This window comes from Leucopleurus acutus (genome assembly GCF_964270905.1).
Source record: "Leucopleurus acutus genome assembly, chromosome: 10".
Taxonomy (NCBI): Eukaryota; Metazoa; Chordata; class Mammalia; order Artiodactyla; family Delphinidae; genus Leucopleurus; species Leucopleurus acutus.
Genome location: NC_139153.1, coordinates 21,107,952 through 21,134,909, shown reverse-complemented (window position 1 = coordinate 21,134,909; position 26,958 = coordinate 21,107,952). Strand labels below are relative to the sequence as shown.

At 38.7% G+C, this 26,958-nt stretch overlaps 1 protein-coding gene across 7 annotated transcripts in view; it reads left to right on the top strand.

Annotated features, from left to right (window-relative positions):
• Nucleotides 1-26,958, top strand: part of MITF (melanocyte inducing transcription factor) — a 224,016-nt gene that overhangs the window by 106,613 nt on the left and 90,445 nt on the right. Inside the window, exon 1 of one of the 7 annotated variants that reach the window (XM_082847227.1) lies at nt 17,154-17,322. The exons of 5 other annotated variants lie outside the window; for them this stretch is intronic. In XM_082847227.1, coding sequence (XP_082703353.1) covers nt 17,267-17,322 — 56 coding nt within the window. In that variant the 5' untranslated portion in view covers nt 17,154-17,266. Of the gene's footprint in view, nt 1-17,153; nt 17,323-26,958 lie in introns of those variants that run through there. One more of the 7 variants, XM_082847229.1, reaches the window with a different exon arrangement.

The window sequence follows — 26,958 nt, the reverse complement described above, 5'->3', positions numbered from 1 at the left end:
ACATAAGTTTGATACGCAGTGGGAAACCAAAAAATTCATGTGATGGTCTGGAACCAAACCCACAATATCTCTGAGGTCTGTCTGTGTTTATATGTTTTTTATTGGTTTATAACATGTAAGTTTCATATGTACAATATTGTATTTCGGTTTCTGTATACACTGCAGTGTGCTCACCACCAAGTTTAGTTTCCATCTGTCACCATACTGTTGTCCCCCTTTACCCATTTTGCCTTCCCCCGCCCCCTTCCCCTCCGGTAAACACTGCTCTGGTCTCTGTATCTGTATGTTTGTTTTTGTTTGATTTGGTTTGTTCACGTTAAAAAAATTTCACGTATGACTGAAATCATATGGTATTTGTCTTTCTCTGTTTGACTTATTTTACTTAGCATAATATCCATCCATGTGGTTGAAGATGGCAAGATTTCGTATCTTTTTATGGATAAGTAGTATTCCATTGCACATATATGTAGTACAAGATGTGAACCCAGTTCTTTCTGACCCCAGAGCCTGGACTCATACCTCATTCTCACCACATCCTTCCTAGAAATAGAAAACTCTTGTCTCGAATATTTTAATGATCTGCTACCTAATTCCCTGCTTCCCTCCCCTTTCCTCTTTAGACCTTTGTCCTCCCACCAGCGTCCTGAAACATGCACCTCTTCATCAAAGGCCCCCTTCCTTCCTTCTTTGCCTAATGCATCTCCGTCTTCAGGACTTCCGTACCCTGAGCTTTCCCCTTTGAGTTCTCACAATACTTTGCTCCTCTCTTAATCAAAACCCTTTGCAGCTAATAGTCAGCTAGTTAAGTATTCCAGGGATTCCTAGGCTGTGGCTATAAGCATTCAGGTTTGTGTGTCTGTGCCTGTGTGAATTTTTTCTGGAGGCAGTCCGTAGTTTTCATATGAGTCTCAGAAAAGTGTGTGACCAAAAAGGTTAAGGTATTATTATTTATAGGATTCTCTGCCCTCCTCCAAGTAATGAGCACCTAGAGGGGGTGGGGAGCATATCTCATTCCAATTTACTTCCTTAGATGGCTATAATAATATAATATTTTTGAGTAAATAATGAATAAATAAATATCTCTATAAGTAGAGCCATGGCTATAGCCTGTGGGTTAAGAACACAGGCTCTAGAATCAGACTGTGCCTTGGATTGAATTCCTTCTCTGCAAACTCTTCAGCAAGTGATGCAGTCTCTCAGAGCCTCACTCTTCTCATTGGTAAAAGGGACATCATCATAGTGTTTAAGTTAGTGGGTTGTTATTGAGGAATAAATCAAGGTATGGTATGTAAAATGCTTAGCACAGGAGTGCGTAGCATACCTCCCATAATTAGCTGCTATTATTATTAGTAAGGACTTTTGAAAGAGGCTGGAGGATGAGAGTCTCATGATTTTTCTAGTTACTATCATGGAGATATTACAAAAAGATTTATCATGCCACTTTGAGTTTTCAAAGCTTAAAACCAATGTGTTTTCTCTAGCCAAGGTGGCAGGTGCAGCTCAGAGACGTCCCTGAAAAGTTGTTCTTGGACATTTCCTTGCCCTGTGGCCTCGACCCTGGCCGTGTAGTGGCTCAGGCTTCATAGATGAATACCTTGAAATGCCAGCTAATGGAAATTTTGTGATATGGTCACTCTGCCCCCGAGGATTTGGACATATGCTTTTTGTGTTTAAATCAACAGAAAAAAAGTGCAGCTGTAGCCACCCTTCTGCATAATCGTTGAAGTAGCCCTTTTCCTTGCATGTCTTGGAGCCCCTGAGTGCCAGGCCTGTCACTTACTGTCCCCTCTGTGCATCGCAGGTAAGTCCAGTAGGTCAGATGAAAGGCAGAGGCCGGCAGGGCATAATCACTTATTTACGTAGCACTGATGAATAGCTGTACACAGATCAAGGCATACATGTTATTTATAGTAGTGCGGCCATAGGGTCACATTGGCAAGAAGCAGCCTCTAGAAAAGTGCTTTAGTTGGATAGTTATGAACTCTGGCTCATTACTGTGCACTAAATATAGAAAAGGGAGTTTGAAATCTCTTTACAGAAAATATATTGTGAGCTGGGTTCATTGACATAAGGGGAAAAATTGTTGTCTCCTATTTTCCCAGAGTTTTATACGAGTGTATACCGTTTCTTTTCATCACTGGTAAATGTATGACCTTTAGTAAGTCGTTTGCAAATACTGTTTTTTTTAAAAAAAAGTCTTTAAAAAGTATAGCAGCTTTAATCACCATCATCAAAAACTGGAGACAGCCCAAATGTCCTTCCACTGGTGAAAGGATAAATAAGCCATGGTTCGTTTATACAATGGAATATTAATTTGCAAATAGGTACCGATACCTGCTGCAACATGGATTGATCTCAAATATACTTGCTAAGAGAAAGGAGCCAGACTCAAAAGTCTCTATATTAAGTGATCCCATTTATATGATGTTCTGGAAAAGACAAAACTATAGGAATAGAAAAATAGGTGATTTCTGGGGGATGGGTTTGGGTGATGTTTTGACTCCCCAGGGGCAGCCTAAGGAGTGTTTGAAATGATGGAACTGTTCTGTATCTTGATTGTGGTGGTGGTTACATGAATTTATGCATTTCAAAACCTCTAGAACTGTACAGCAAAAAGATGAATTTTAATGTTATATAAATTAAGAACAATATTTTTAAAAAAGAATGACAGCGTGTACCCAACACACTGAGAGAGAAATGTGGACTTGTTTTGAAAGGGGCAATGCATGTCATTAAAATCCCATAAGTATCTTTTGATTAGCTACTAGAAGTCAGTGCTTTATAGGAAATCAGAAAAGAAAGTACTGGTCTATATGCTCAGTGGCGTAACAGTCAACTTTGGTAAACATGCACAAAAAAATAAAAGGGAACATTACATTTGTATCATGGAAATCTAGACAGAGGAAAAAAGGCATCTAGCTGGGATCATGGATGATTTTTGTTAAAGTGAGGCAGGTTTGTCAAGGTATTAATATAATTTTGAAGAATGGGTCAATTATTAAAATGTTTTTTAGTAAACTTTTAATCAAAGTATAACATTCCTATAGAAAAGTATACACATCTTATGTGTACTGCCTGATGAATTTTCATGGAGTAATCCAGTCTATGAGACAGACCATTACTAGCATCCTTGCACCTTCTGCTAGTCAACCCTTCCCCAGGTATAATCACCATCCTGACTTCTAACATAGATTAATGCTGTCTGGGTGTTATTTAACTTTATACAAATGGAACAATACAGCCTGTACTGCCATGTCTGGATTCCTTTGCCCAACATTATGTATGTGAGATTCATCCCTGTTGTCATATGTGGCAATAGTTTATTCCCATGGAATATTCTGTTGTATGACTATATCACTATCTCTTCTACTGTTGATGGGCATTTGGTTTGCCTACAGTTTTGCACTGTTATGAGCGGTGCTGTTATGAACATTATTGCTATATGCTTTTTGGTGAACATGCATGTACATTTCTGTGTGCTATGTGCCAAGGAGTGGAATTATTGGGTTATAAAGTATGCACGTGTCCAGCTTTGGTGAATACTACAAACCGTTTCCAAAGTCTTTGTACCAATTTACACCCACAGCAGCAGCATCTGAGTGTTCCAGTGGCACTATTCCTCGCCAACATTTAGTAACGAACCTCTGTTTCATTTTACTGGAGAATGTGTAGGATCTTGGTAGAAAGGGATGGTGAGTGCATGACAGGTATTCCAGGCAAGAGGAACAATTTAATCAAGAGTATACAGCTGGGGTTAGAGAATGAGTGCAGTAGTTCCCTGTTATCCACAGATTTAGTTATCCATAGTCCACCACCATCCAAAAATATTAAATGGAAAATTCCAGAAATAAACAATTCAGAAGTTTTCAGTTGCACACCATTCTGCGTAGTGCGATGAAATCTCGCGCTGTCCTGTGCCGTCCTGCCCCAGACGTGAATCATCCCTTTGTCCAGCATATCCAGTCTGTTAGTAACTTAGTAGCCATCTAGGTTATCAGATTGACTGTCGTGTTCAAGTAGCCCTTATTTTACTTACTGATGGCCCCAGAGTGCAAGAATAGTGATGCGGGTGATTCAGATATTCTCTTACTGTGCGTAATTTATAAATTGAACTTTATCCTAGATATGTATGCATAGGAAAAAGCATAATATATATAGAGTTCAGTACTACTCATCCATTAGGGGTCTTCGAAAGTATCTTCCATGGATAAGAGGTGGGGGACTACTGTATGTTGTTTGTAATGTTTGCACTAGTTATAATCGTTGAGACTAGAAAGATAAGTTGGCCTTGATTGCCAGTCTAAATAAGACATTTGAAATTCATTCATTCTGTGTTGATAAACCATTAATTTTAGTAAAATAGTAGCATGGAAAATGAAATACTGCCTTTTGCAGCAACATGGATGAACCTAGAGATCATCATACTAAGTGAAGTAAGTCAGACAAAGACAGATATCCTATGATATCACTTATATGTGGAATCTAAAAAAAGGTACAAATGAACTTATTTACAAAACAGAAATAGAGTCACAGATGTAGAAAACAAACTTATAGTTACCAGGGCGAAAAGTGGGGGAGGGATAAATTGGGAGATTTGGGATTGACATATACACACTACTATATATAAAATAGATAACTAATACGGACCTGCTGTATAGCACAGGGAACTCTTAATACTCTGTAATGACCTATAGGGGAAAAGAATCTAAAAAAGTGGATATATGTATAAATGATTCATGTTGCTGTACAGCAGAAACTAACACAGCATTGTAAATCAACTATACTCCAATAAAAACAGAAAAAAAAAATAAAGTAGTAGCATGAAAGCAGCAAAGCCATGCTTTAGGAAGAGTTATCTAGTAGTAGGTTTAGGATGTACTGCAGGGAGTGGGGAGGGCAACTTAGCAGTCCAGGCCAGAGCTTTATCATGGCAGAATAACTGTGAGGGCAGAGGAGATGCAGTGTGGTGTTGACAGGTAACATATGATAAGTGACCAGACAGTGGAGGGTTAAGGGCAAAGGAGAGTGAGAGATACCTCTGACCTGATGGTACCTTAGCCAGATAGGTCAAAATTATCCTTAATGAGTGGGCTATGCTTGTTATCTCTATATCTTCACTTTCCTTACACTCCTTTTTAATCCTTCATAAAAAATGTGAAATATACACATAGAAGAACACCTAAAACCTATCAGTTAAGTAAAGAACAATAAGATGAATAACCGTGTCCCCAGTATTCATCCTGAGATATAAAATACTCTAGAAGCCTCACCTTTGATTACATCCTCCTCTGTATCCTACCCCCAACTGAGTTCACCACCACCCTGAATTTTATGCTAATCACTCCCTTGCTTTTCATTACTGTTCAGTGTTGCTATCTATGACTGCATGTCTAAACTAGACTTTGAATATAAACAGTGGAGCCATATGGCAGTATTCTGTGTGACTTGCCTTTTTCAACATTGTTTTTGATTTGAAACATGTAGAGGCATATAGCTGTAGTTTATTCATTTTCACTGTTGTGTACTTAATCCATTGTGTCCATAATCTTCAATTTATTGATCTATTCCTCCTTAATCCTTACCCTCTGTGCTGTGGCTTTAATCACTCAACATAATTTTTTCACGTTGACAAAATACTGTGGCATATGTAACTCAAGTATGCCAGTGTACTGTGTCCCACCGACTTTAAAAGCTGTCTGATAGACACACTGAAGTTTTTGCTTATTTATTTAACACTTACAGTGAGTTAGAACTACTCTGTCTCCTGTATGGGAGAGCTGCTTACTTTAAAATAGAGTTTCTCATGCGCAGCACTATTAAACATTTGGGACTGGGTAGTCTTTATTGTGAGGGGCGTGCTAGGCCTTGTAAGGTATTTAACAGAACCCTGGTCTCTGCCTCTAGATGCCAGTAGCACCTGCCTCCCCGTCTGTAACAACCAGAAGTGGCTCCAGACATTGTCACATGTCCCCTGAGGACAAGACTGTGCTGTTTGAGAACCACGATTTTAAAGGATTAGGATTCAATGAAAAGGCATTGAGTTACCATGACTGACAGGAGAGAATCATCAGTGTAACCTTCGTCTTACTTCCCTGCTGCCCCATCCTGGCTCCAGGTTAGAGGTGTATTCTTGTCTTTGGGCAGTGGACCTTCCCTGGTCCTGGAGATCAGCCATTTCCTCTTGCAAGTGCCTTGGCCGTTTCACTCCATGCTGGTGACTGTTTTCTGTATTCTCTCCATACCTGCCACTCTCTTTGCTCTGATCCCACCTACCCTAGAGGTAGTCTTTACTTCGTGGGTCTGATGAGAGAATCATGCTTATTGCATTTATAAATTGCTTCCATTTCTCCCAAAGCAAAGGAAAAGAAATATTTTTTGAAATTGTCAGTTTAAAACACTATAATAAACCCATGTTAAACCAAAGTTAAAAGTGCCAGTGAACTATAAGATGATCATATTTCAAACGTTTTTACAGCATTATTGATAGTTTGATATTAATTTGGGCTTAGGAGTTATGGAACATATGCAGAGTGGTAAAATGATGGGACCTTTTGATCTTTAAAATTAAAACTTTGATCTTCAAAATTTAAATTAAAATATATTTAGGTGGTACATGGCTCTCCCATAACTTTTTGTATGGGTTTTTTTCATGTCCAGCACAAACCTGTATGTGAATCCCAAAGCATTATAAAGCTGGCTCCATCTAGTGTATAAAAATATTATACAGCTAGGGGAAAAAAAAAAAAAACCCAAAAACTCTACTGGGAATCTCCTCTGGTACTTTATTATGAAATTAGAAAAAAGGCAAACCAAAACAAAACTGGACTATAAGCTATATTTGTGCCCCAGGAGATAACACAGGCAGAAGTGACCTTCACAGTGTGAGAGGAGAGGTCATTATATATTGAAATACAGCATGCCTAACATTTTGTTCTAACAGCCTTGCCTTTTTTTTTTTTCTGGACGGAGGTCTTGTTTACAGGCACTATCAACAATCGTGGCATCACTTCCATTGTGATATTCTCGGTCCTACTGGCCTGGCCCCTAGTTTTCCTGTATGGAGTCATATCTGTCAGTCATGTTCACTTTCCACAGTTAGGAAGTGATTAGGACTAGGCCCACGTACTATGATTTCAGAGCCCTAGATGATTTTCTTTATCAGACTGGAATTCTTTGTAGCTGTTCGCTTCTCACTGCAATAGAGTAGCCACTATTTCTGGGCTGTGTTTAATCTTGTTTCCACTGAAGGATTCTGACACATTCTTCATTTCTCTCAATCAGGGTTCCCAAATTTGAGCCATGCTCATACTAACTTCATGACCTTTGCCCCCATATTCCATATGGAGGCTTAAATAAATTAAAAATATATATTTAAAGGAAATGCTATAGTAAATGGCAACGACAGATGGATGTATGTGTAAAATAAATATAATGAAATTGGAAGAAAACTGTTAGATCCTGACTAGGTGTGTGGTCTAGAAGGGCCTGAGTATGAGATCTGAGCTGTTTTTGTTACAAAAGGCAAGTGTTTCGAGATTGAAGACACATTAGCATCAAAAAGACACTTTTCCTGGGATGAAAGAAATTGGAAAGGACCTTTCTCACTGTGTAATTCCATGGTGATTGAATGTGGAGTCTGTGTGTCTCCATTTGAGACCATCCTGTATCCCACACTTTGAGAAACTTTGCTCACGATTTACCATCTTTGCCAAAGGAAGTTTGTCATGCTACCCCAATCTCCAAAGGCCTTGTTTCCCATCGAAAGCCTTTTTGAGTAATTCTTTCTTTTCTGAGTACTTCCCTTCCTTACTTCTCCCATTAAAAAGTAGAAATTGTGCTGATATTTCACATTTTCTCCCCTTTTTTTTCAACTAGATTAAGTTATTTGAGAACAAACATTGTGTGTTTCTTTACATTTCTAGTGAAAGCCATTAATTTAACTCATGTTTGGTATAAATATTCAGGGAAGCCTGCTTCATTCCTGTTTTTGTTTTTTTGTAAAGGTAGATTACAGTCAGAAGTGACCAGAAAAAGCACCATGGTCAATTCATTAATCATTTAACCCATTGACAAATAGTTACTGGGTTCTTTCTCTGGGTCTGGAATTGTGCCTGGTTAAAGAATGAAGAGGTGAACTAAACAGACATGGTTTATGCCTTCATGGAATTCAGACTCTAGTGTGGGGTGTGGGGAACAGACCACTAAAGAGGTGGCTCCAATGCAAGGTTCTAATTTTAGAATTAGTTTGCTTCTGTGATAGTTGAGTGGCTCACAGAATCTTGGCACAGAGAACCCTAGCGAGAGGCGTGTGGGCCCTGGAGCTTCAAACCCCAGATCTGCAGCTCATCAACATCTTGACTCTAGGCAAGTTACCTCACTCCTTGTCCCTGTTTCTTTATTTAAATAAAAAGAGATAAAATAAAGGTACAGTTATCAGTGTGATGATATGATGAATTCTCTGTCTTTTCTCTTCCCCCCTCTTTTTTTTTTTTTAAAGAGGCAGAGACACAATCTCATTTTTTCAGATTTTCAGATTTTCAAATTCCCTGCCTGGCACACTAGGAAATGAAAACACATTGATGCTTAATCCAGTATTAGAAAGCAGATGTCCGTATTAATGGGAATATCATTGTGGATGGCACGTAAAGATGGCAAATTCATGCAACTTCCAAATTGTCTGTTTAAATTAATAAATGATTTGAGCATTCAGAGTTACTCCAAAACATTTCTGTCTTCAGAGTTTAAGGGCTATGATATATTATTGATGTACCTCAAGCATGTTGAGTAGTGCCTGGAAAGTAGTAGGTGCTCAATAAATATTTGTTGAATGAATGAGTTTTAATAAAAATCTTTCTAGTTTTCTACCTTTTACTCATGATTTTGTCCATATCTTTTAAAAATGAGCCAGCATTGTTTGATATGAGGAGCTTAATAAGCTTGAATGGGAGTGGTGGTGATTCTCTGCAGCTCCATCACCAGCCTCATCTGTAATAGCTGGCAAGTAATAAATACTTGGTAAATGTCAAAGTGAGAATTAGGTAGTTTTGGTTAGGCACTATTTTTTATTTTTTAAGAACATATAGCTTAATTTTTTCAAGCAAAGATTTCATTTTTATGTTACTGCATAGCAGTATTACTTGAAATTACAGAGGCTATTAATTTAAAATATTGGTTACTTTAACATTTTACTATCAACATAAATATACGCTTTGATTATAGGACTCCCTAGTGTGTAAATTAGATTCAGAATGCTAATGTGTATCAAGTTTATGATGATTGATTAGATTTAATCAACAGACAGGAAGGATTTCTGTGCAAATATTATTTTTCTCATTTCAAATCCTATTTGCTCAGCATAACTGAAACAGGATGTCATTAATATAAGAGTGAGTATTGAGATGCTTTAGAAGTTTGGGAAACTTGATTATGGACATAAATTTAACCTATGGTGATCTTCTGAACACAGAGAGGTTGATTTGTTATACTTTTCCTTATTTAAATACACTATTTCCTGCTTGACTTCTGAGTATGTTTATATAGTAAAAATACAAATTAAAAACATAACTGACACATCGAGTCAGAGCTGAAGGTTCCCTGGGCTAGCAATTTTGTCTGTAGCTAAGACAGTCATTGAAAAAGCATTGGAAGTTGGCCACTATCAGAAGACGTTTCAGATCACCATCAACATCTTAACTTTTAGTCCTTCACTATGAATGAATATGTTATTTACAAGTATCTCTAGACCTTTCCTGAGCTTACATAGTGCATGGGGTATGTGTGTGTCTACAGTACACCACCACACTATGCTGTCTCCAGTTGAAAAACGGTGCTAAGTTTACGTCTGTTAAGAGAGACTTATCAGTTGTTTACTTATTTATGAAATAGTGGACCTCTCAGAGGTTTTCTGCTCACAGGCCAAAGTCACTGCCCTGGATTCTTACCACATGTTGTACAAATGAGAGCTTTCACACCTGACACACTTTCGTAGCACCTTCCACCATAGCACTGTGATTTTCCATGAGAAACTGTCTGTACCTTCAGCTCAGTTTTTGGAATACAAATATGGGATTTACATGAATGGAATAGAAAGTCTAACTGACAGAGTACCCTTCTTCTTTATTTTCATTCCTTTTCCAGTTCCCCCTTGGACAATAAAGGATTAGGTGGTTCTCTGAGCTGCTGATGCCTTGGTGTCTCGGAGAGGGAAGCTGGGGAGGGATGGATTTACCTGCTTTGTAGCCAGGACCTCAGCTAAGGTGGTCTGTGGAGGCCACTTCTAATAGCTGAATATTGTGTTGCTTTAAAATACTTTAATATCTTGACTCTTGCTTGGAAGAAGAAAGAAACTGATGTCTTTGTTGATGACGATGGGGTTGAACTCTCCTGCTTATGTCCTCAACACTGTTAGGAGGATGGCAGACACACCCTATGTGCTTATTTGCTCTTCAGGCTTTAATTACTTTTAAAAAGGAGTTACTACAGTAAAAGACAAGTCCACATTTTTCTTTTTAAATACGTGAAAAGTCCTGGAGGCGAAGATTTCACTTCTTATAAAGTCGTAGTGTGAGTAACTTTGTGCCCCCCCCATGACAACAGCATTATCTTTTCCTGTTTATTTACCTAGATAAGGAAAGTAATTGCATTTTTACTAAATTTCTCCTTTGAGGAAATGCCATCAAAGTGGCATAATCTCAAATCAGTGTTTCCCTCCTCAAGTTTGTGTTGTGTCACAAACTTGGCTTATTTTGTAGATTGTGGTCTGCTTATTGAAAATACCCCGCTGCCATTTATAGAGAACAAAGAGACAGCTCCTGAATCGCCTTTAATGCAGAGCAAGTATTTGTTTTGAAGTGAACTCTAACAGATAATATCAGAGAGCTCAGGGAAGGAACTAATTTCTCGTATTGATTATTTATGAAAGACCAAGCTATTATTCCATCTATTTCTCCCTTCATTAATTGCTTAAAGATTTACTTTGACAGCATTTGAGATGTCTCTTTGTAGATTATATCTGTATTCTCAGGACAGAGTTTTCTAAACAGTGTTTAAAAAAGCATTTTTTTCTTCTGGATATTTGTATAAGCATCTAACATTTCTTTCATAATGTTGACATGAGCCTAGATTAAGTTTACCTGGGGTCATCTTGGTCTTGTCTTCATTTTCCTTTTCAACCTTAAAGGGCTGCTTTGTGAGCCAGGTACAATGAGCCGTCTTTCAGAAGGTGCTGTACCATCATTGTTACAGGGAGATCTGTTCCTGGTAGTAGAAAAAAAAAAATAAAAGAAACAGGATGAAAGAGGTAAACGTTATTGAGTGGTACTGAACACTTATTTCTGCAGCTAAGTAGCCGTTAAAAATTTCCCTCAGTCATGCTGTGAGGGGTTCAAATTAGAACTGCTGGGTTGCCAGTTCCTTGTAACTTTGTATCCTAATACTTTATCCATAAAAGTGAGTTGTGTTCAGCAACTAAAAGCTTCCAAATGAAAAGTATACAATTGTGAGTCCCACTTATACCTATTGACTTCCTAATTAATTAAATGCCATCATCAAATTATATTTCATAGCTCCTTCATTACCTGATCTTTTTCATTTTGTCACTCATCCATCCATTCTTCCATCCATTTATCCATCCATCATCCATCCACCCACCCACCCATCCATCCATCTAGCAAAAATTTATTGAGCACTTACTTTATCCCAGGCACCGAGAATGAAATAAATACAAAGGAAGAACCCTGCCCTCAAGGATGAAAGACAAACAAATAAAATGATTAAAAGTTGGAGTAAGTGCTATGAAAGAAAGAAAAAAACATTTACTGGGAGAGTAAATAGCAGAAGTGGGTGTTCCGGCTTTAGGTAGGATAGGGGGCAGGGGAAGCCCTCCCTAGGGAAGAAACAGAAAACCTGTGAGACCTCATCTGAAAGGTGGGAAGGAGCCCCCCTGGGAAGGAGCCCCTGGAGCAGCCATTCTGTCCTTCCTCCTCCCTCTTACCATGGGCCTGTGTACATGAGTTTGGGGTTTCTCTGGGGCTCACCCCAGAGAAGCAGAGCCTATTGCATCTTCCTGTTTATCTTCCCCACAGCACTTGAGAGATGTCTCGCAAATGCTGCGTGCATCAATAAATGTTTGAGTAAAAGGGCCTTTCGGTGGCATCTTTTTCCAGAGCGTGAACACGATGGCACGTGGGGAAAAGAGTGTTTGTTACTCTGGAGAGTAGTTTGTGAGTTTTGTAATCACTTTCATGATACTCGTGAATCAAGGCTTTCACTCAACATTCAAAGCATATTCATTGAAACTCCAAGTGAACACTTTAATATATCGAACTATTCAAGTAAAGGCTTCTTTATTCAACAAATAAAGGGAACTTACATTCTTGGGTGTTTTTCTGTCACTCTTGGAGAGATAATTTACATAGAATATATTATATATAATTATGTATATTATGTTGTATAATAGTGGTTCCCAGGCCTTACTTCACATTAGTCCTTTATGAGAATTTTTTTAAAAATATGGAATTCAAAACGATGCCTTTGGAGAGTCTCAATCATTTGTTTGGGGAAAGATTCTTGACATTTGTATTTTTAAATGCTCCTGAGTTGATTTTAAGGAGATGGAGTGGGGAGAAATGTCCCCAGGTGCTTCTGATAGGGATACACGTTTGGGAACCATTGGCTGGGATCACAATAAAACATGAAGGGTAGGTGCTTCCTAAATTGTATGTAGGGGCGTAGTTCATGGGTCAGTATAGTCCTTGGCATGTATTAAGTCCTCAAATGTTAACTATTTTGAGGGTGGTGAGTAGAAGTAGTTTACTGAAAAGAGCAATAACTATCAGAAGGAAAGATATAAGAAAATGATGTGCTTTGGGGGCAATAAAACATTTGATACCCAAATAAAACAAGAAGAATTCTGACTGTGATAAAACAGTGGTTCTACTTTTCTTCAGCTGAGTTTTGGACAGGATAACAAGTAAAACCTCTTATCTCTTCTCTAACATGTTCAACATAGTGATTGAATTTTTCCTTCAAAAAAGATTGAGGCCCAAATTTAGCCAAAAAAAAAAAGAAAAAAAGAAAAAGGAAAAGTTGGCTGTCACTTGGATGTTCGATAGTTTTAAGTTCCATTTTAGTTAAGGTTGTCTTTGAAAAAGGTCAGTAAGAATTCTGATGACTCTAGTTGATTTGCTGGAATTTGGGGCAAGGAGTAGTAATTAAGATTTGAATTGTATTGGAGTACAGGTAATATTTTTATTCTGCATTCAGCGTTTCGTGTTAAAAAATAGTATCTTTTTCCTCTGCTACCAATTCTTAGTTTGTGTTTAAATTTAGGGTTTCGGTGTATATATGCATTTATGTATATATGTGTGTGTTTATACATGTGGATTTATATATGTATATGCACTTAGGATACATATCTGAATAGTACAAATGTGAACAAGAGAGTTGCTTACACATCATAGATTAATCCATTTTAAACATATGAACATCAACCATGGGCTTTTTTTTTTAAACATCTTTATTGGAGTATAATTGCTTTACAATGGTGTGTTAGTTTCTGCTTTATAACGAAGTGAATCAGCTATACATACACGTATATCCCCATATCTCCTCCCTCTTGCATCTCCCTCCCACCCTCCCTATCCCACCCCTCTAGGTGGTCACAAAGCACCGAGCTGATCTCCCTGTGCCATGCGGCTGCTTCCCACTAGCTAGCTATTTTACATTTGGTATCGTATATATATCCATGCCACTCTCTCACTTCGTCCCAGCTTACCCTTCCGCCTCCCTGTGTCCTCAAGTCCATTCTCTATGTCTGCGTCTTTATTCCTGAACCATGGACTATTTATTCTACTAGGTTCTAGGGATACAATAGTAAACCAAACAGACATGGTTCCTGCCCCTCAGAAGACATTTGTTGAATAATTGCATGACTACTTGAGGGGCAGTAACGTGGAAATGTATGTAATGTTTTATGAATTTTGTAGATGGTGTCAGATGTGTAAGTCAACCTTTATTCCATTTGCCAGTGGGTATTTCATTGCTGTGTTCAGGGAGATCCCCCAAGAACATTAGCATAATATAGATATTTCTGAAGTACCATGAATAAGTTGAACACGTGCCCCTTAAAGGTAATTTTACTTGAACACTTATGTAAATGGTCAACGGTTAGCCTCCTTGGGGTGGTAGATTGTCCAGGACAAAATGTCAGGCGATGTCATTGGCGGGACACACCAGGGGAGCATTTGCCACCACATTCTGTCCCTGCTGGAATGGCTGGAATTGATTCCATTGGTTTCGTGATCAACGTTTGAGAGCCCACAGAGGGTACAGATTTTCCCTGTGTGTAAGCATGTAATAAATCAGGGTTTCAGTTGTAAAACTTCCCCGGGTGCATTGTAACTTAATGCAGCTTCAAGTAGTGTCCAAGGTGGGAGAGAGTCCAGCTTGGTCTTTTAAAAAAATCATCCCTTTAAGGTCCTGATATGGTAATTTCCTTCCCTCTCTGTTTTCTTTGATCTTCCAGTTTCTTTATGTTTTTTTTTCACTCTGTTGCATTTCCATTGGTTCTGTAGATTGGTCAGTGTGCATGGAGAATAGACAGTTCCAACTACAATCATAATTGTAAGAGCTGTTTTTTAATTGACAGCTTACTGTGTGTCAGACTGTGCCATACACGTTACATATATTGTTTCCTTCAGTTTTAACAATAACCTACAGGATAGCCATTTATCATTTCACCTTTCCCAAGTGAAGAAACTGGGACATGGAAAGTTTAGTAAATTTGCACAAGGTCACAGAATGAGTAAGTGGTGGGATTTGAACCTGGTTAAGTTGACACCAGAACCTGTGTTCTTCTTTTTTTCTTTTTAAATTAATTAATTAATTTATTTATTTATTTATGGCTGTGTTGGGTCTTCGTTGCTGTGTGCAGACTTTCTGTAGTTGTGGTGAGTGGGGGCTACTCTCTGTTCCGGTGCACAGGCTTCTCATTGCAATTGGCTTCTCTTGTAGTGGAGCATGGGCTCTAGGCACGTGGGCTTCGGTAGTTGTGGCTCGCAGGTTCTAGAGCACAGGCTCAGTAGTTGTGGCGCGTGGGCTTAGTTGCTCTGCGACATGTGGGATATTCCTGGACCAGGGCTTGAACCCGTGTCCCCTGCATTGGCAGGCAGATTCTTAACCACTGCGCTGCCAGGGAAGTCCAGAACCTGTGTTCTTGATTTTTATGCCAAACTGTGCTAGAGGCAGGAGAAGTGAGGTGTGGGGTAGGTTAGTAAGGGGAATAGTGTGGCATCTTAGTCATCTGTTAACCCTAGTACCCAGCGCAATGCCAAGTGTGTAGAAACTCCTCAATAACTATTGTTAATGAATGCAATCATTTGCATCAGGGACCTGGATTCCCCACCCCCCCCATTCCTTCTATTTATTGGTCTTTAGCTTTACCAGTAATCTACCCACTTTAATCCACTTCTCTCCACTCTTGTCCCTTCTCCCCTCCCCCTCCCCCATAAAGTATCATCACCTCCTGCTAGGACTATTGCATTAGCCAATCTTGCTCCTGCTCTAGGTGGTTCTCGATATAGCAGCCGCCAGAGGGACCTTTCTAAAAACTCTGATCTGAGCCCATCACTTCCCTGCTTACAACCTCTCAGTGGTTTCCTGTTCATCTTGGAACAAGATCAGTGACTCTTCTCTGGTCTCCCAGATCCTGATGGTCTGGTCCTAGCCACTGCTTTAGTCTCACGGACGCCATGATTTCCCTTACTCTCTGTCCTCCAGCCACAAAGAATCTTCCTTCTAACTCCCCACTTCAGGATTCTTGCACATGTCATTACCACTGCTCAGAAGACTCTTCTCCCATGCCCCGCTCCACACCCGTAACTCATGACTGCTACCCCCACTCACTTCTATGCCCAGAGGCCCCTGCCTAAGGGAAACCTTTTCTGACCCTTACATTTTAAGCTTTCCCAGCTCCTTGTAGCATTTACCACATTTCATTATATATTTGGGTGATTATTTAATATGTGTCCCACTAGACTGTAAACTCCAAGAGTTTGCACAGTGCCTGGGACGTAGTAGGTGTTCCATAAATATTTATTCTACAAAAGAAAAAATGAACAAAGAATAAAAAGAGCCAGAAATAGCTTGTGGGAGACTCCTGGCTGGATATTTGCTATTATTAAAGGGAAATTAAAGAAAGATAATTTCATTACATTATAAAATTCAAGTTGGATTATGGCTTATAGAGACTACATTGTTTTCCAACTATGTACTTCGGAGACAAACTCTTAGGCACAGAGAGGTGAAGTAACTTGCCCAGGATACACAGCTAGTCCACGTCAGATGTCTTTGTTCTGACCTCTGAATTGTGTGTAGGGAGAAACAGACATATTTTCATAAGTGGGCAGGACATCTTTGGTGTGCTGAGTCTGTAGGAGCTGCATCAGTATTTGATAATATTGAGGTCATGTCACAATTTTAAAGCATCTTTTGAGAGCATGTATTATTATTTCGGCACGTTCAGAATTTAATTAGATGACAATCTAAGAATACACAGATGTATGGCCTAAAGATGTCCTAAAAGATAGTGCCCACAGTTGAAGCAGCTTGTGTTTGATTTCCACCAGGGCTGGGCAAGGGTAGCCCTCCGTATATTCTTGGGATCTGAGGGTAAGGAATGTTGTCCAGATCTCTAGCTTGTCAGCAGGAGAGCACGGTCAGTAATCAAGCTCCAGTTCCAGAAATGCCTGTGCATGGATGCAAAGCAGCTAGAGGTGTGTGATGAGCTGATGCTAGAGGTCTCCCCAGTTGAGAAGGGGCAGAAGCTGTCCCACAACCCTCCTGGATTCTGTGGGTCTTTTAAGTGTTAGAAATTCACCGGTATGTGAAATTACCTCAGGTTTCCCATTCTCTGTAACGCGCAGCCACTGCGAACCTCCACCGGTACCTGTCTGTGCTCGGGAGGGCTAAGTAAGCATCCCAAGGTGTCACCTGGCTGCTGGGTTGGATTTCTGGTGGTGCCTGTGTCCTGGCGAAGCCCCCGTTGCAGGGTGAGGCAGCATTTTTGTCCTGCAGGTACAGTAGGTACTGGATTAAACAGGTCTGCTGTTTCAGACAGACACCAGGCACGGTTGTAGCACGAGCTGTGCTTGGATTGGAGTTTCCAGGGCCTTATCAGGAGCCACCCCTAGTGACACAGCCAGTGCCAGAACTAACTTTGACTTTCACTCTTCACCAAGGGCTTGCAGAACACCTTAAAGGAAAAAAGATGGAGGCGCTTAGAGTTCAGATGTTCATGCCCTGTTCCTTTGAAAGCTTATATCTGTAAGTGAAGTTTTATTCTGGAAATAATCCTGGGACCACTTGACAGGAGTTTTGTTTTCTGGTTTTGTTTTTTGTTTTTGTTTTTTAAGGGGAGGACAGAGAAAGGGGAGGTACTATTCGGAGTTAAAAATACTGGAACTGTTACTCTGTGACTGTGGCTTTAATCGGCTTCAGCTGTAACCTCTAGTAGGTGGCTATGACAAGGATAACGACTAATTTGTGGGGGGAGGCAGGATTGAAATGCTAGCCCATTAGCTCTGCCTTCTCTTTTGAAATGGAATGTTGGTCTTAAATTAATCATGCCAGAAAATGACTGCTTGAAAAATCTGAGTGAGAGCAGAGCTTGATTTATGATTACTAGGTAGACTGCAGCCCAGCTTTGTGATGAATAAAAAAGGGTTTTCTTCAGGAAAACGAGCGTGCTTAGTGACATTGGTCAAAATTGCCCCATTGCAAACACTTTGGATTTTTTGCTTTCTCCCCCCCTGCCCCCCCCAACTGTGGAGTAGTAACAGTTGCATGAATAAACATCTCATTTGCATTTCTGCATATTGATTTTTTTTTTTTTCTCTTTGAGAGGAAAACAAAACATCCAAAATCAGAATCATCTGTCTGGCATAGAAATGTAGAACAAGCTTGAAATTGGCACTTTCAAAGAAATACTAAAATGGAGAAATGCTAAATGGATCATAGCTCTCCCCTCCCACTCCCCCATTTCCTTCAACATTTACTTTCAATGTTAGGCGATAAGATCTGAAAACAATACTAAAAGCTGTGTCCCTAAGTGAATAAGCATTCAAGCAAATCAACTTAAGCAAAAGCCACCTCTGGAGCTTAATAATTATTTACTGAACGTTCCTGGGTCATGAGAGAGGTTCTGATTAAGTCAGAAAAGCCTTATGTTCAGCAGCTTGTGAAGGTGTGTTTAAAGACGGCAAGAATAATGGAAAAATACTAAATGTAGCAGAACTATTTTGAGAATTTGATTCTGAAAAAAATAAAATTCCCATAAATGTAATTGTGGTAAAAGTTCCTAATGTTCAGTAGGTAAATCTTTAAAAGGTTTTACAGTAGCTTTTAAAATTATTTTTCATTTGCTATTTTTGCTGTATTGTTTGCTTTTATAGATGTTTTTCATTGTATGTCATTAAAACAGTTTACTCATTTCTCTAAAATGATAGAACATTTTATGAACAGAGTATACATAATTGTGTATTTAAAATGTCGTGCTGTTAGAAATGTCATAATTTTCTGCTTTGTAAATCAGATACTAGTTAGGGAGATGATGGCTATTCTTTGTGATTCATACCCCACAACAACGTCCCCTAAAACGTACTAATTTTTGAAATATTGTTTTAAAGGAAATTAATGGATATCATGATTGGATCAAACATGCCATTCAGCTTAAGGACAGTAGTGGTGTCATCCTTGAATTTACACCCAAATTAATTCTTAATTTCAACTACTTTTTCTTAATTGATTTTGAATTTTTTTTTTTCCGGTTAACTAAAATACTGGCTACAGGAACATGCTTCCTTTATGAACTCGCAGAATGAAATTCTTAGCACACATCTTTGACAAAACTTGTTCACTGAGCTGTTGCCCATTAACTTCTTTGTGCCTGCTCTTTTGGAGGGCACACACTGTGAATTAATTGTTTCTTTTGTGTTTTCCTCTAGGAAAGCAAAGAAACACCATAGCAGAAGGCAACATTGTAAGAGATTTGGCTTCCTAGAAAATAACTTGTCAGTTTTCACTAGTTTCAAGTTACTAGGAGCCTCAGAGGGTACCAATCCAGGAATTGAAGTACAGCACAGAAGAATCCATTGCCTATTACTTATTGTCTGCAGGGTGTGCTGGCCACTACTCTAAGAATCTTACTTGCGTTAATACATTCAGTTCTCATACTTGCTCTGTGACAAAGGTACTTTTTCCTACCTCCATTTTGTAGATGACAAAATTAAGGTTTGGGCAGGTGAAAGGTCCTGCCCATGTCATATAGCTGAGAAACGACAGCTGGGATCTCAACAGAGGTATTCTGGGCCCATGTCTCGTGCCTTTCTCTGTTTCATTCTGTGGATTCTCATTTCAGATACTGAATGAATTGATGTTTCTTCCTCTGCCTTTTAATTAAGTGTGTTTCTCCGATGCTCAGATTTCTGGGTTATCCAAACTATAACTCCTTTGAGCTTTTGAGTGGCTATGATTAGTCCAGTGCCACAGTATTTGTCTATCAAATGGAATTCCTTATATCCAATTCAATGTTGATTATAAGGTGACTGTTCAGGGGAGATGAAAACTCTACTGAATATATACAATGATTATATGATCTATTCTGACTTGAGAACTCTTAAAACATGGAAGGAAAGTTTGTCTTAGAATTAAGGTAATACAGTAGGTCTCTAGAACTGAGCTTTTTGGAAAAAATGTGTTCTCTGCCACTGGATGACTCAAGCAAATGGTTTGACTAAAGGTCTTCCAACACTAAGGTTTTAGTGTTATCTGATTTTAGGAGGTGGGGTATTTGTTAGAATAGAGACACCAGATTTACTCTTTGGATAGATATTTATTTCATCCTGCTATATGCTAAGTATTTTTTAAGTGCTGGGGAATTTATATGTGAATAAAACAGAAATCTCTGCCCTCATAGTGCTGGCTCTATCTGGTCATGAAGGGCCAGGAACATTCCAGCTCTGTCCTTAAGTCTGGTTCTCATCCTCATGGTTCAGAGTGGCTGCTAGTCCTGCAGCCATTACAGCTAAATTCAAGGAGACATGATGGCAAAGATGGGTATCTCTTTAGGGAGAATTTTTGGACGTACCACATGACCTTTCTGCTTAAGTCTCATTGGCAAAACTTAGGCGTGAAGCCAACCTAGCTCCTGGAAAGCTGGGAAATGTTGTGAGTGGCAGTGTACCAGCCTAAACGAGGAGAAAATAGAATGGATACTAGATTGTTTGAGTTGTAGCTCTTAGGCTGAAACATTGATTTCTTTGGAATAACTGTTATTTTCTAAAATGCCACAGAAATGAGCTGTGGTATAACAGAGCACATCCAACTGGCTTAAACAGAAAAGGAGATTGAGAGTCCCTTGTAAATCAATATCCTATGTCCAGGGTTATCAAGACTTCAGGGATGGTTTGATCCAGTTGCTCTGTGTCATCTAAACACTGGCTCCTTCTTCATTCTTCCTTCTCAGGCTTCTTTTCCCTCTTTCAACTCACATCACTGTTTCATTTAGTTTGGCTTTCTTTTCACATAGGTCCAGGAAGTTCCAGATTTATATCCTAGCATCTTTCCAAACGTTAGTATACATAGAGGTCTTTTACCCCAGTATTTCTAGTCAATATTTCTATTTCTACTCAGCATAGGGCTGACCGTTATTGGACCATTTTAGAGCACAAGCACATTCGATGGGTATGCTGATTGGTCCAACTTACGTTGTGTTTATATGTCTGGAGTTGGCAGCACCGCCATAACCTACCTCGGGAATGAAAAGTGAGGAGACTGATTTTTCAAGGTGAAAGGCCAAAGAAGTGGGACAGGATGCTGGGCAGGCACAAGTACCATGTGACCACCATAAATCATTACCACTATTTGTAAGGCTGGCTTTTAAACCATGACAGGTGCACACATTCACTGCTCCTGAGATCACAATTGGTACTTTTGTCTTGATTTCCACACAGTATTGCAGACTTTGCATCTTGGTTGATATGTTCTAGACATGCAGTAATTGTTAAGCGATTAAGGCTTTTGAATCTTCTCTGACCTGTTGTGACGTTGTCTAGACAAGTGGACAGAGCATGCCCTGTGACTGGGGCAGTTATTTGAGTAGAGATAGAAGGCTTTTCTGTCTTTAAAAAGATCCTTCCAATTACTTTCACACTCATCTCTGAATTCTGTCATTAGATCGTCATAGTTTTGGATAAAAAGTTCTTTCTTTTAAAATACTCTTAAGTGGGATATCTTGTCATGCCATATCAATTACTTACACCTTATAGGCGAATTTTTCAGAGCCTTTTAAAGCATGGCATCTAGATATGAATGAGATTCCATAGTCGGACAGTGTAAACAAGAATTCTACAACATGGTCTAGTGAAAGGCAGCTTGATAGGAGAGACAAGAAGTGTGAGTGTGGGACCCTCAGCTTCATCTGCTTTATAGCTTTTTGATAGTAGGCTGACGGATATAATTTCTTCAAGGGGAATTGAGAGTTAGGAGCATGGAAGCCCGTGGTGGCATCTGTGGGAAATGGAGGACAGTCATGGCCTTAAAATGAGGAAATGGCACCTTCATATCCTTGTTGGAAAATACCTTTTAGTAAGAGATTCTTCTTGGTTGGAGTGTATAGAAGTGAGAAACTCTCTTTGGGAGGGGTGAAAATAATCAACTTAAAAAAAATCTGTTGAGGAACATTGCCTAGAAGAACATTGGTCTAATATTACAGAGGTCTCAAACATTTTTGGTCGTCCCTCCTAGTTAAAGTAAGGTTTTTTTTCAAGCAGACTCTCTCAACGTGTTTTATTTTACTTATAAATTTTATACATGTGCCACTATACTAATACTATATTATAATATACGACATGTACAAAAATAGAAATGATGGATAAATTTTATATAAATTTTAATCTTCCTGCACTCCAGGGTATCATTTTTTGTACCCTCTTTTGAAGAATATTGATATATTGGGAATCTCATTATGTTTCTCTTTGATTTTGATGTAATCAATTATTGAAATTACTCTTACTGGCATCTGTCAAAGGTCCAGCTTAAAGAATACTAATCCTGAGTAGATACGGAGAGACTCCGATGTTTTCAAACTAATTGGGGTACAGGTGTTGAAAAGTAACAGTTTTAGATTTTTAACTTGCATATGATTGCTGGTTCTTGCTTTTTATAATACTTTCCTCCTTTTGTACCCTGGAGAGTAAAGAGCTCCAGAGGACAGGTGTTCTGTCCACTCTGGACACCATGCTACCCTCACGTCTAGCAGAACCTGGCCCTTGGACATGCTTTGCCAAAGCATTCAAATATTTGTTGAAGGAAAGAAGAGGAGGAAGACAAGGTACACTCTGCAAGTCTTTTTATTTCCTCCATTCCAGAAACCTGTAGTATTTATTGTCTGAGCTGGTAATGTTACCAGAAAAAGCTGGATGTTTGGCATGTTTTCATGTTTTTTTCTTGACCACTAAAACCAAGGTTGGTGATGCCTGAAGTCCACAAGATCTCAATTTTTGAAGCCAAACTGTGAAATCTGGTACTTTCATGTTTACATGAGTTATACTCTCAGCTGTTTTAAGTGAGATGTATATTTATCATATATATCATATATAACATATATCAGACATACCATATATTTCATATATATATCATGTAGACAAGTAACAATGTATTTTCTTGTTGGTACTTGCTTCCACCATTCACGATGAAGAAGCCATCTTTACGCTTACAAAGCGATGACTTTGGAAGGAATGGAAAGGTTAAGATAATGGAAGTGCTGATCATTCTAAAATGTTAGATACCCAGACTGCCATTTAAAAAGATATGTCCATTTACTGACTCTTATTTCGTTGATTTATGCGCTTGGACTTACTTTCTAAAGACTCTTAAAAATTTCTTTTTGCTGACAGAACAACATTTTTGTAGATTCAACCTGTGGATTTTTCCTTATGATAGAGTAGTTGTGTTGTAACCATGACGATCCATTGGCAGTATCTGCACAAATGTTTTTGTCTGTTTGATTTTATAGCCTGTTTGGCAGGAGTAAGTAGTCCTTCCCATTTCATTCCGTTCAGCATGTTGGGTTCAGTATCAGAAGGACTCTTCAGAGCTCTTGTGAGGGTTACTGGAGGTGGGGAATGGAATGTGCATTTCCTCAGACATGGAAGAAAGTGTTCTGGTCTAAGAATCAAAGATGTGGGTTCATGTCCCAGCTCTTCTACTAAACAAATGGGTAATCTTAGGTGTTCTAGTTTCTAAGCATGGCATCCGAATCAGGAGCAGAGTTTTTGTAGACACATTGACTCCTAGGCCTTAGCTAACCTGAAGTCAGAATTTCTGGGGATAGAGCCTGGGCATTTTGACTTTAGACAGCAGATATTGTGGCAGCCAGCCTTTTGCATTTGGAAACCCTGGTAGCTTAACGTGTTCTCGGTATAGCTTTCTTACCTGTGCATGAGGTTAATTATCATGCCTTCCTGCATCTCCACTGTGTATGTGAACATTAGCCATTGTGCTTTCCTGGACATAATTACATTGTATCCAGTACAGGCAAACGCTAGGCTTTGAGCTCTATCACCTGAATGATTATAAAGAAGATTAGTTTTTCCTGGAGAAAAATGCTAGGATTTTTACTTTATATCTGGTGAGAGAACTGCAGGGTAAATTATCTTCCCTCCACTCCAGCAAAACTTTGTCAGATTCTCTGAATTAAATAGGGATCGCCTAAACCTTAAAAGGCAGATCTGCTATGGTCCAAACTTGCATATAGGCTTATGGAAATTCACCTCCTTGCATCAAAAAAGAAGTAGCATGTTCATGGTTTCATATTATTTTACTACTAATTTTTGAGCTCTGTTCCAGTTTATGTGACCTATGTTCTGGTTATCGTGCTAAGCTTTTTATATCTATTACAAATTTTAATCCTCCTAACAATGCTGAGAGGCAGATATATTAAACAGTCTATAAATAAGGGAAAACCGAAGCTCAAAGAGATTGACTGACTTGGCCATGGCCACAGGTTAGTTAAGTGTCAGGGCTGTACTCTGCCTGAGGAATTGAAGAGAGGAAATGTAGGGGAAAGTGTATCAGCTCCTTCCTCCTGAAAGGTAAGTTTCAGCTGACAACCAGATTCATGTCTTGGATGACGATGATATGGAGACCAAAGACTGATTCCTAAAGTCTGGTGAGGGGGTTTTGGCATCACTGTTAAAGGTGAGGGGTGGTCAGGCAGGTGTTGTTTGGATGGCAAGGTATTGGATTTCATGGAATTTCTGATACATTTAAGTGGTTGATCAAGGCAGTGGAATTAACTCTGAATTTAGGAACATACCAGGTAATTCAGAGCACATGTCCACATACCTCTGTCATCACAGAGAAGAGGCTGACTTTGAAGGTTAAAAATGTAAATTCAGCCATCGAGGTAGGAACTTGAGTCACATTTATGGCTATTTATGTAAGTGTCCATATTCTAGCCGCTGTGTTGAGCACTTTAACTTAGCTCACTCAATCACTGCTGTACATTTAGGGGGTGGGTTTTGGAGAGGCTGAGAGAGATTGAGTGGCTCGTTAAAGATCAGATTGCTCAGCAGTGACTGAGCTAGAACTTGCGTCCAGTTGATGGCCGTCCTCCTTGAGTCACCACTGAGCAATTCCCACTTGTCAGGGAGGTTGCATGTCTGGCTTCAGTGATTCGGTAAGTGCCAGTAAAGGCATTTGTCTCCTCTTCATTTGGCTTTCAAAGGGTGATTTCTCGTGGTGAGATGTACACCTTCCCATGTGGAACTAGATAAGAGCCAGATAATCTACATAATTGACTTAATTTTTAGGCATCGTAGAAAAATTATGTGACCCTGGCTTTAAACTCTATGAGATTAGAAACCAGGTGTTCCCAGCACCTGGCACAGAGGAAACACTCAATAACTATTTGTTGAATAAATGACCTTTACATAATCTGATTAAAAGGAATCAGACTGATGGAATTAGGATTATCTAATGCAGATTGGGCCCTGGATGAGTTCAGTTAGCTTTTAAAATTAAATGCATTGGGACAACTCTTCTTGCTTATTATTAGTAGTTTAAGCATCAGGTCCTCATTTTAAAAATAAGCTTTTGGCCACCTGTAATATTGTCACATAAACCTCGACTTTGAGTTTAAATCATTATGCTCATTTGACCTGGTAACATTTTGAAGTGTAGGTATCTTCATTTTTGTCAGCAAGGTGATAATTGCCCATTCAATTATTTCTAAGAGAAAGCAATGTTTAAAAGATCGAGAGTAAGGCTGAGACTCTGAGAGTCATCTTTAACATGGAAATATCCCGCAGGGAGTGTGTGTAGTGAAGTGACTACTTTTTCCTTTTTCTGAGAAGATTTATTAAAATGTCAATTAGCTGAGCCCTGCTAGCTTTTCTTTTGTGGAATTTTAATTTATTTATAGGGGTCTACCATATAAATATGTATTTTTTTTCCTGTTAGGCTATTTCAGTAAATGCTTTAAATGATACTGTAGTTGACTTTAAAGTCTGCAGCCTTAGTGTGGTTGATAACTAGTAACTTTAACTTAAGATGTCGCAAGAATGCTTTACTGTTAATTGAAAGGATTTTCCCCCCAGTATCACGGCCAATGGCTCGTCTTGAGCAGCTAATTAGTGCGATTTTTCCACAGCTGCATTTGCTACGGCACAAAGGTTTGCTCCTGATTTTATCAAAAGGATCAGTCTCTCTGGGAATGTTTTAACCTGACAGGCTTTGAATAGTAAGACCATCTATTTATTTATTTATTTTAAAATAGCCTTCTTTTCTGGGTTTAGGAAAGTACATTTGAGCTCTGAACACATAGTCAAAAGTGGGAAAATGCATTTTCTTTTGATGGCCTTTTAGCAGAAACTTAAGGATGGAGTATTTTTGAGGAATGGCTAGGTATTTTTATGGTGTGGATGAATGTATGCTATAAAAATAATACAGAGTATTTACATTGTTCAGTCTTTGTACATCTGTAGGAAACTATAAAGGAAAGAGGGATTAAGTCTTCTGGGATTCTGAAGACTTCCAAGAGAACAAGTGTGCTGGATATAAGGCAGTACTTTCCCATCCTATTGTCAAAATACTGTCTGTGATGGATCCAGTGTCTTCTAGCCAAACGGTGGCTTTGATCACTCAAGTTATTTCTTCATGCTTGTAAATTAGTTCATGTTCCTCATGTTCTTCAATTAGTGGCATATATTCTGCCATTGAAAAAATACTATGGCTTTATTATGGTTTGCAGGGGAAAAAGTAAAGAGAAAGAAATTTACCTATAATTCCACTCCCACGGTGGCAACTATGATCATCTTGCTAGTCATGTGTGTATTTGTGTACATACACACTCTCTCCTTATTTTAAATTAGAATGTAAATCCACTTTTGATCCTACTTTTTAATTTACTCTTAGGACATGCATTTCTCACTTTGTAGTTGTGCGATTAAAAAAAGGTATATTATCAAATCTATGTATCATAATTTACTGTTTTTTAAACCTATTTTATTCTTAAATCTTTTGAATGGTTTTATTTGTTTCCTCAACTTTACCGAGGTGTAACTAACAAAATTATTTAAGGTGTATAATGCAATGATTTTTTACATGTATGCTTTGTGAAACACATTTATCACCTCACATGGTTACTATTTATTTTCTTTTTTGTGGTGAGAACACTTAAGATCTGCTCTTTTAGTAAATTTCAAGTGTACAATACAGTATTATTAATTACAGTCACCGTGCTGTGCACTAGATCCCCAGAACTTACTCATCTTATAACTAAAAGTTTGTATTCTTTGACCCACATCTCCCCTCATAATTTACATAATCATGTTCATATTAAGGGACAAATTTAGGTGGTTCACAATATTGTGCAATTTGTCAACAGCTTTGTTAATGTCA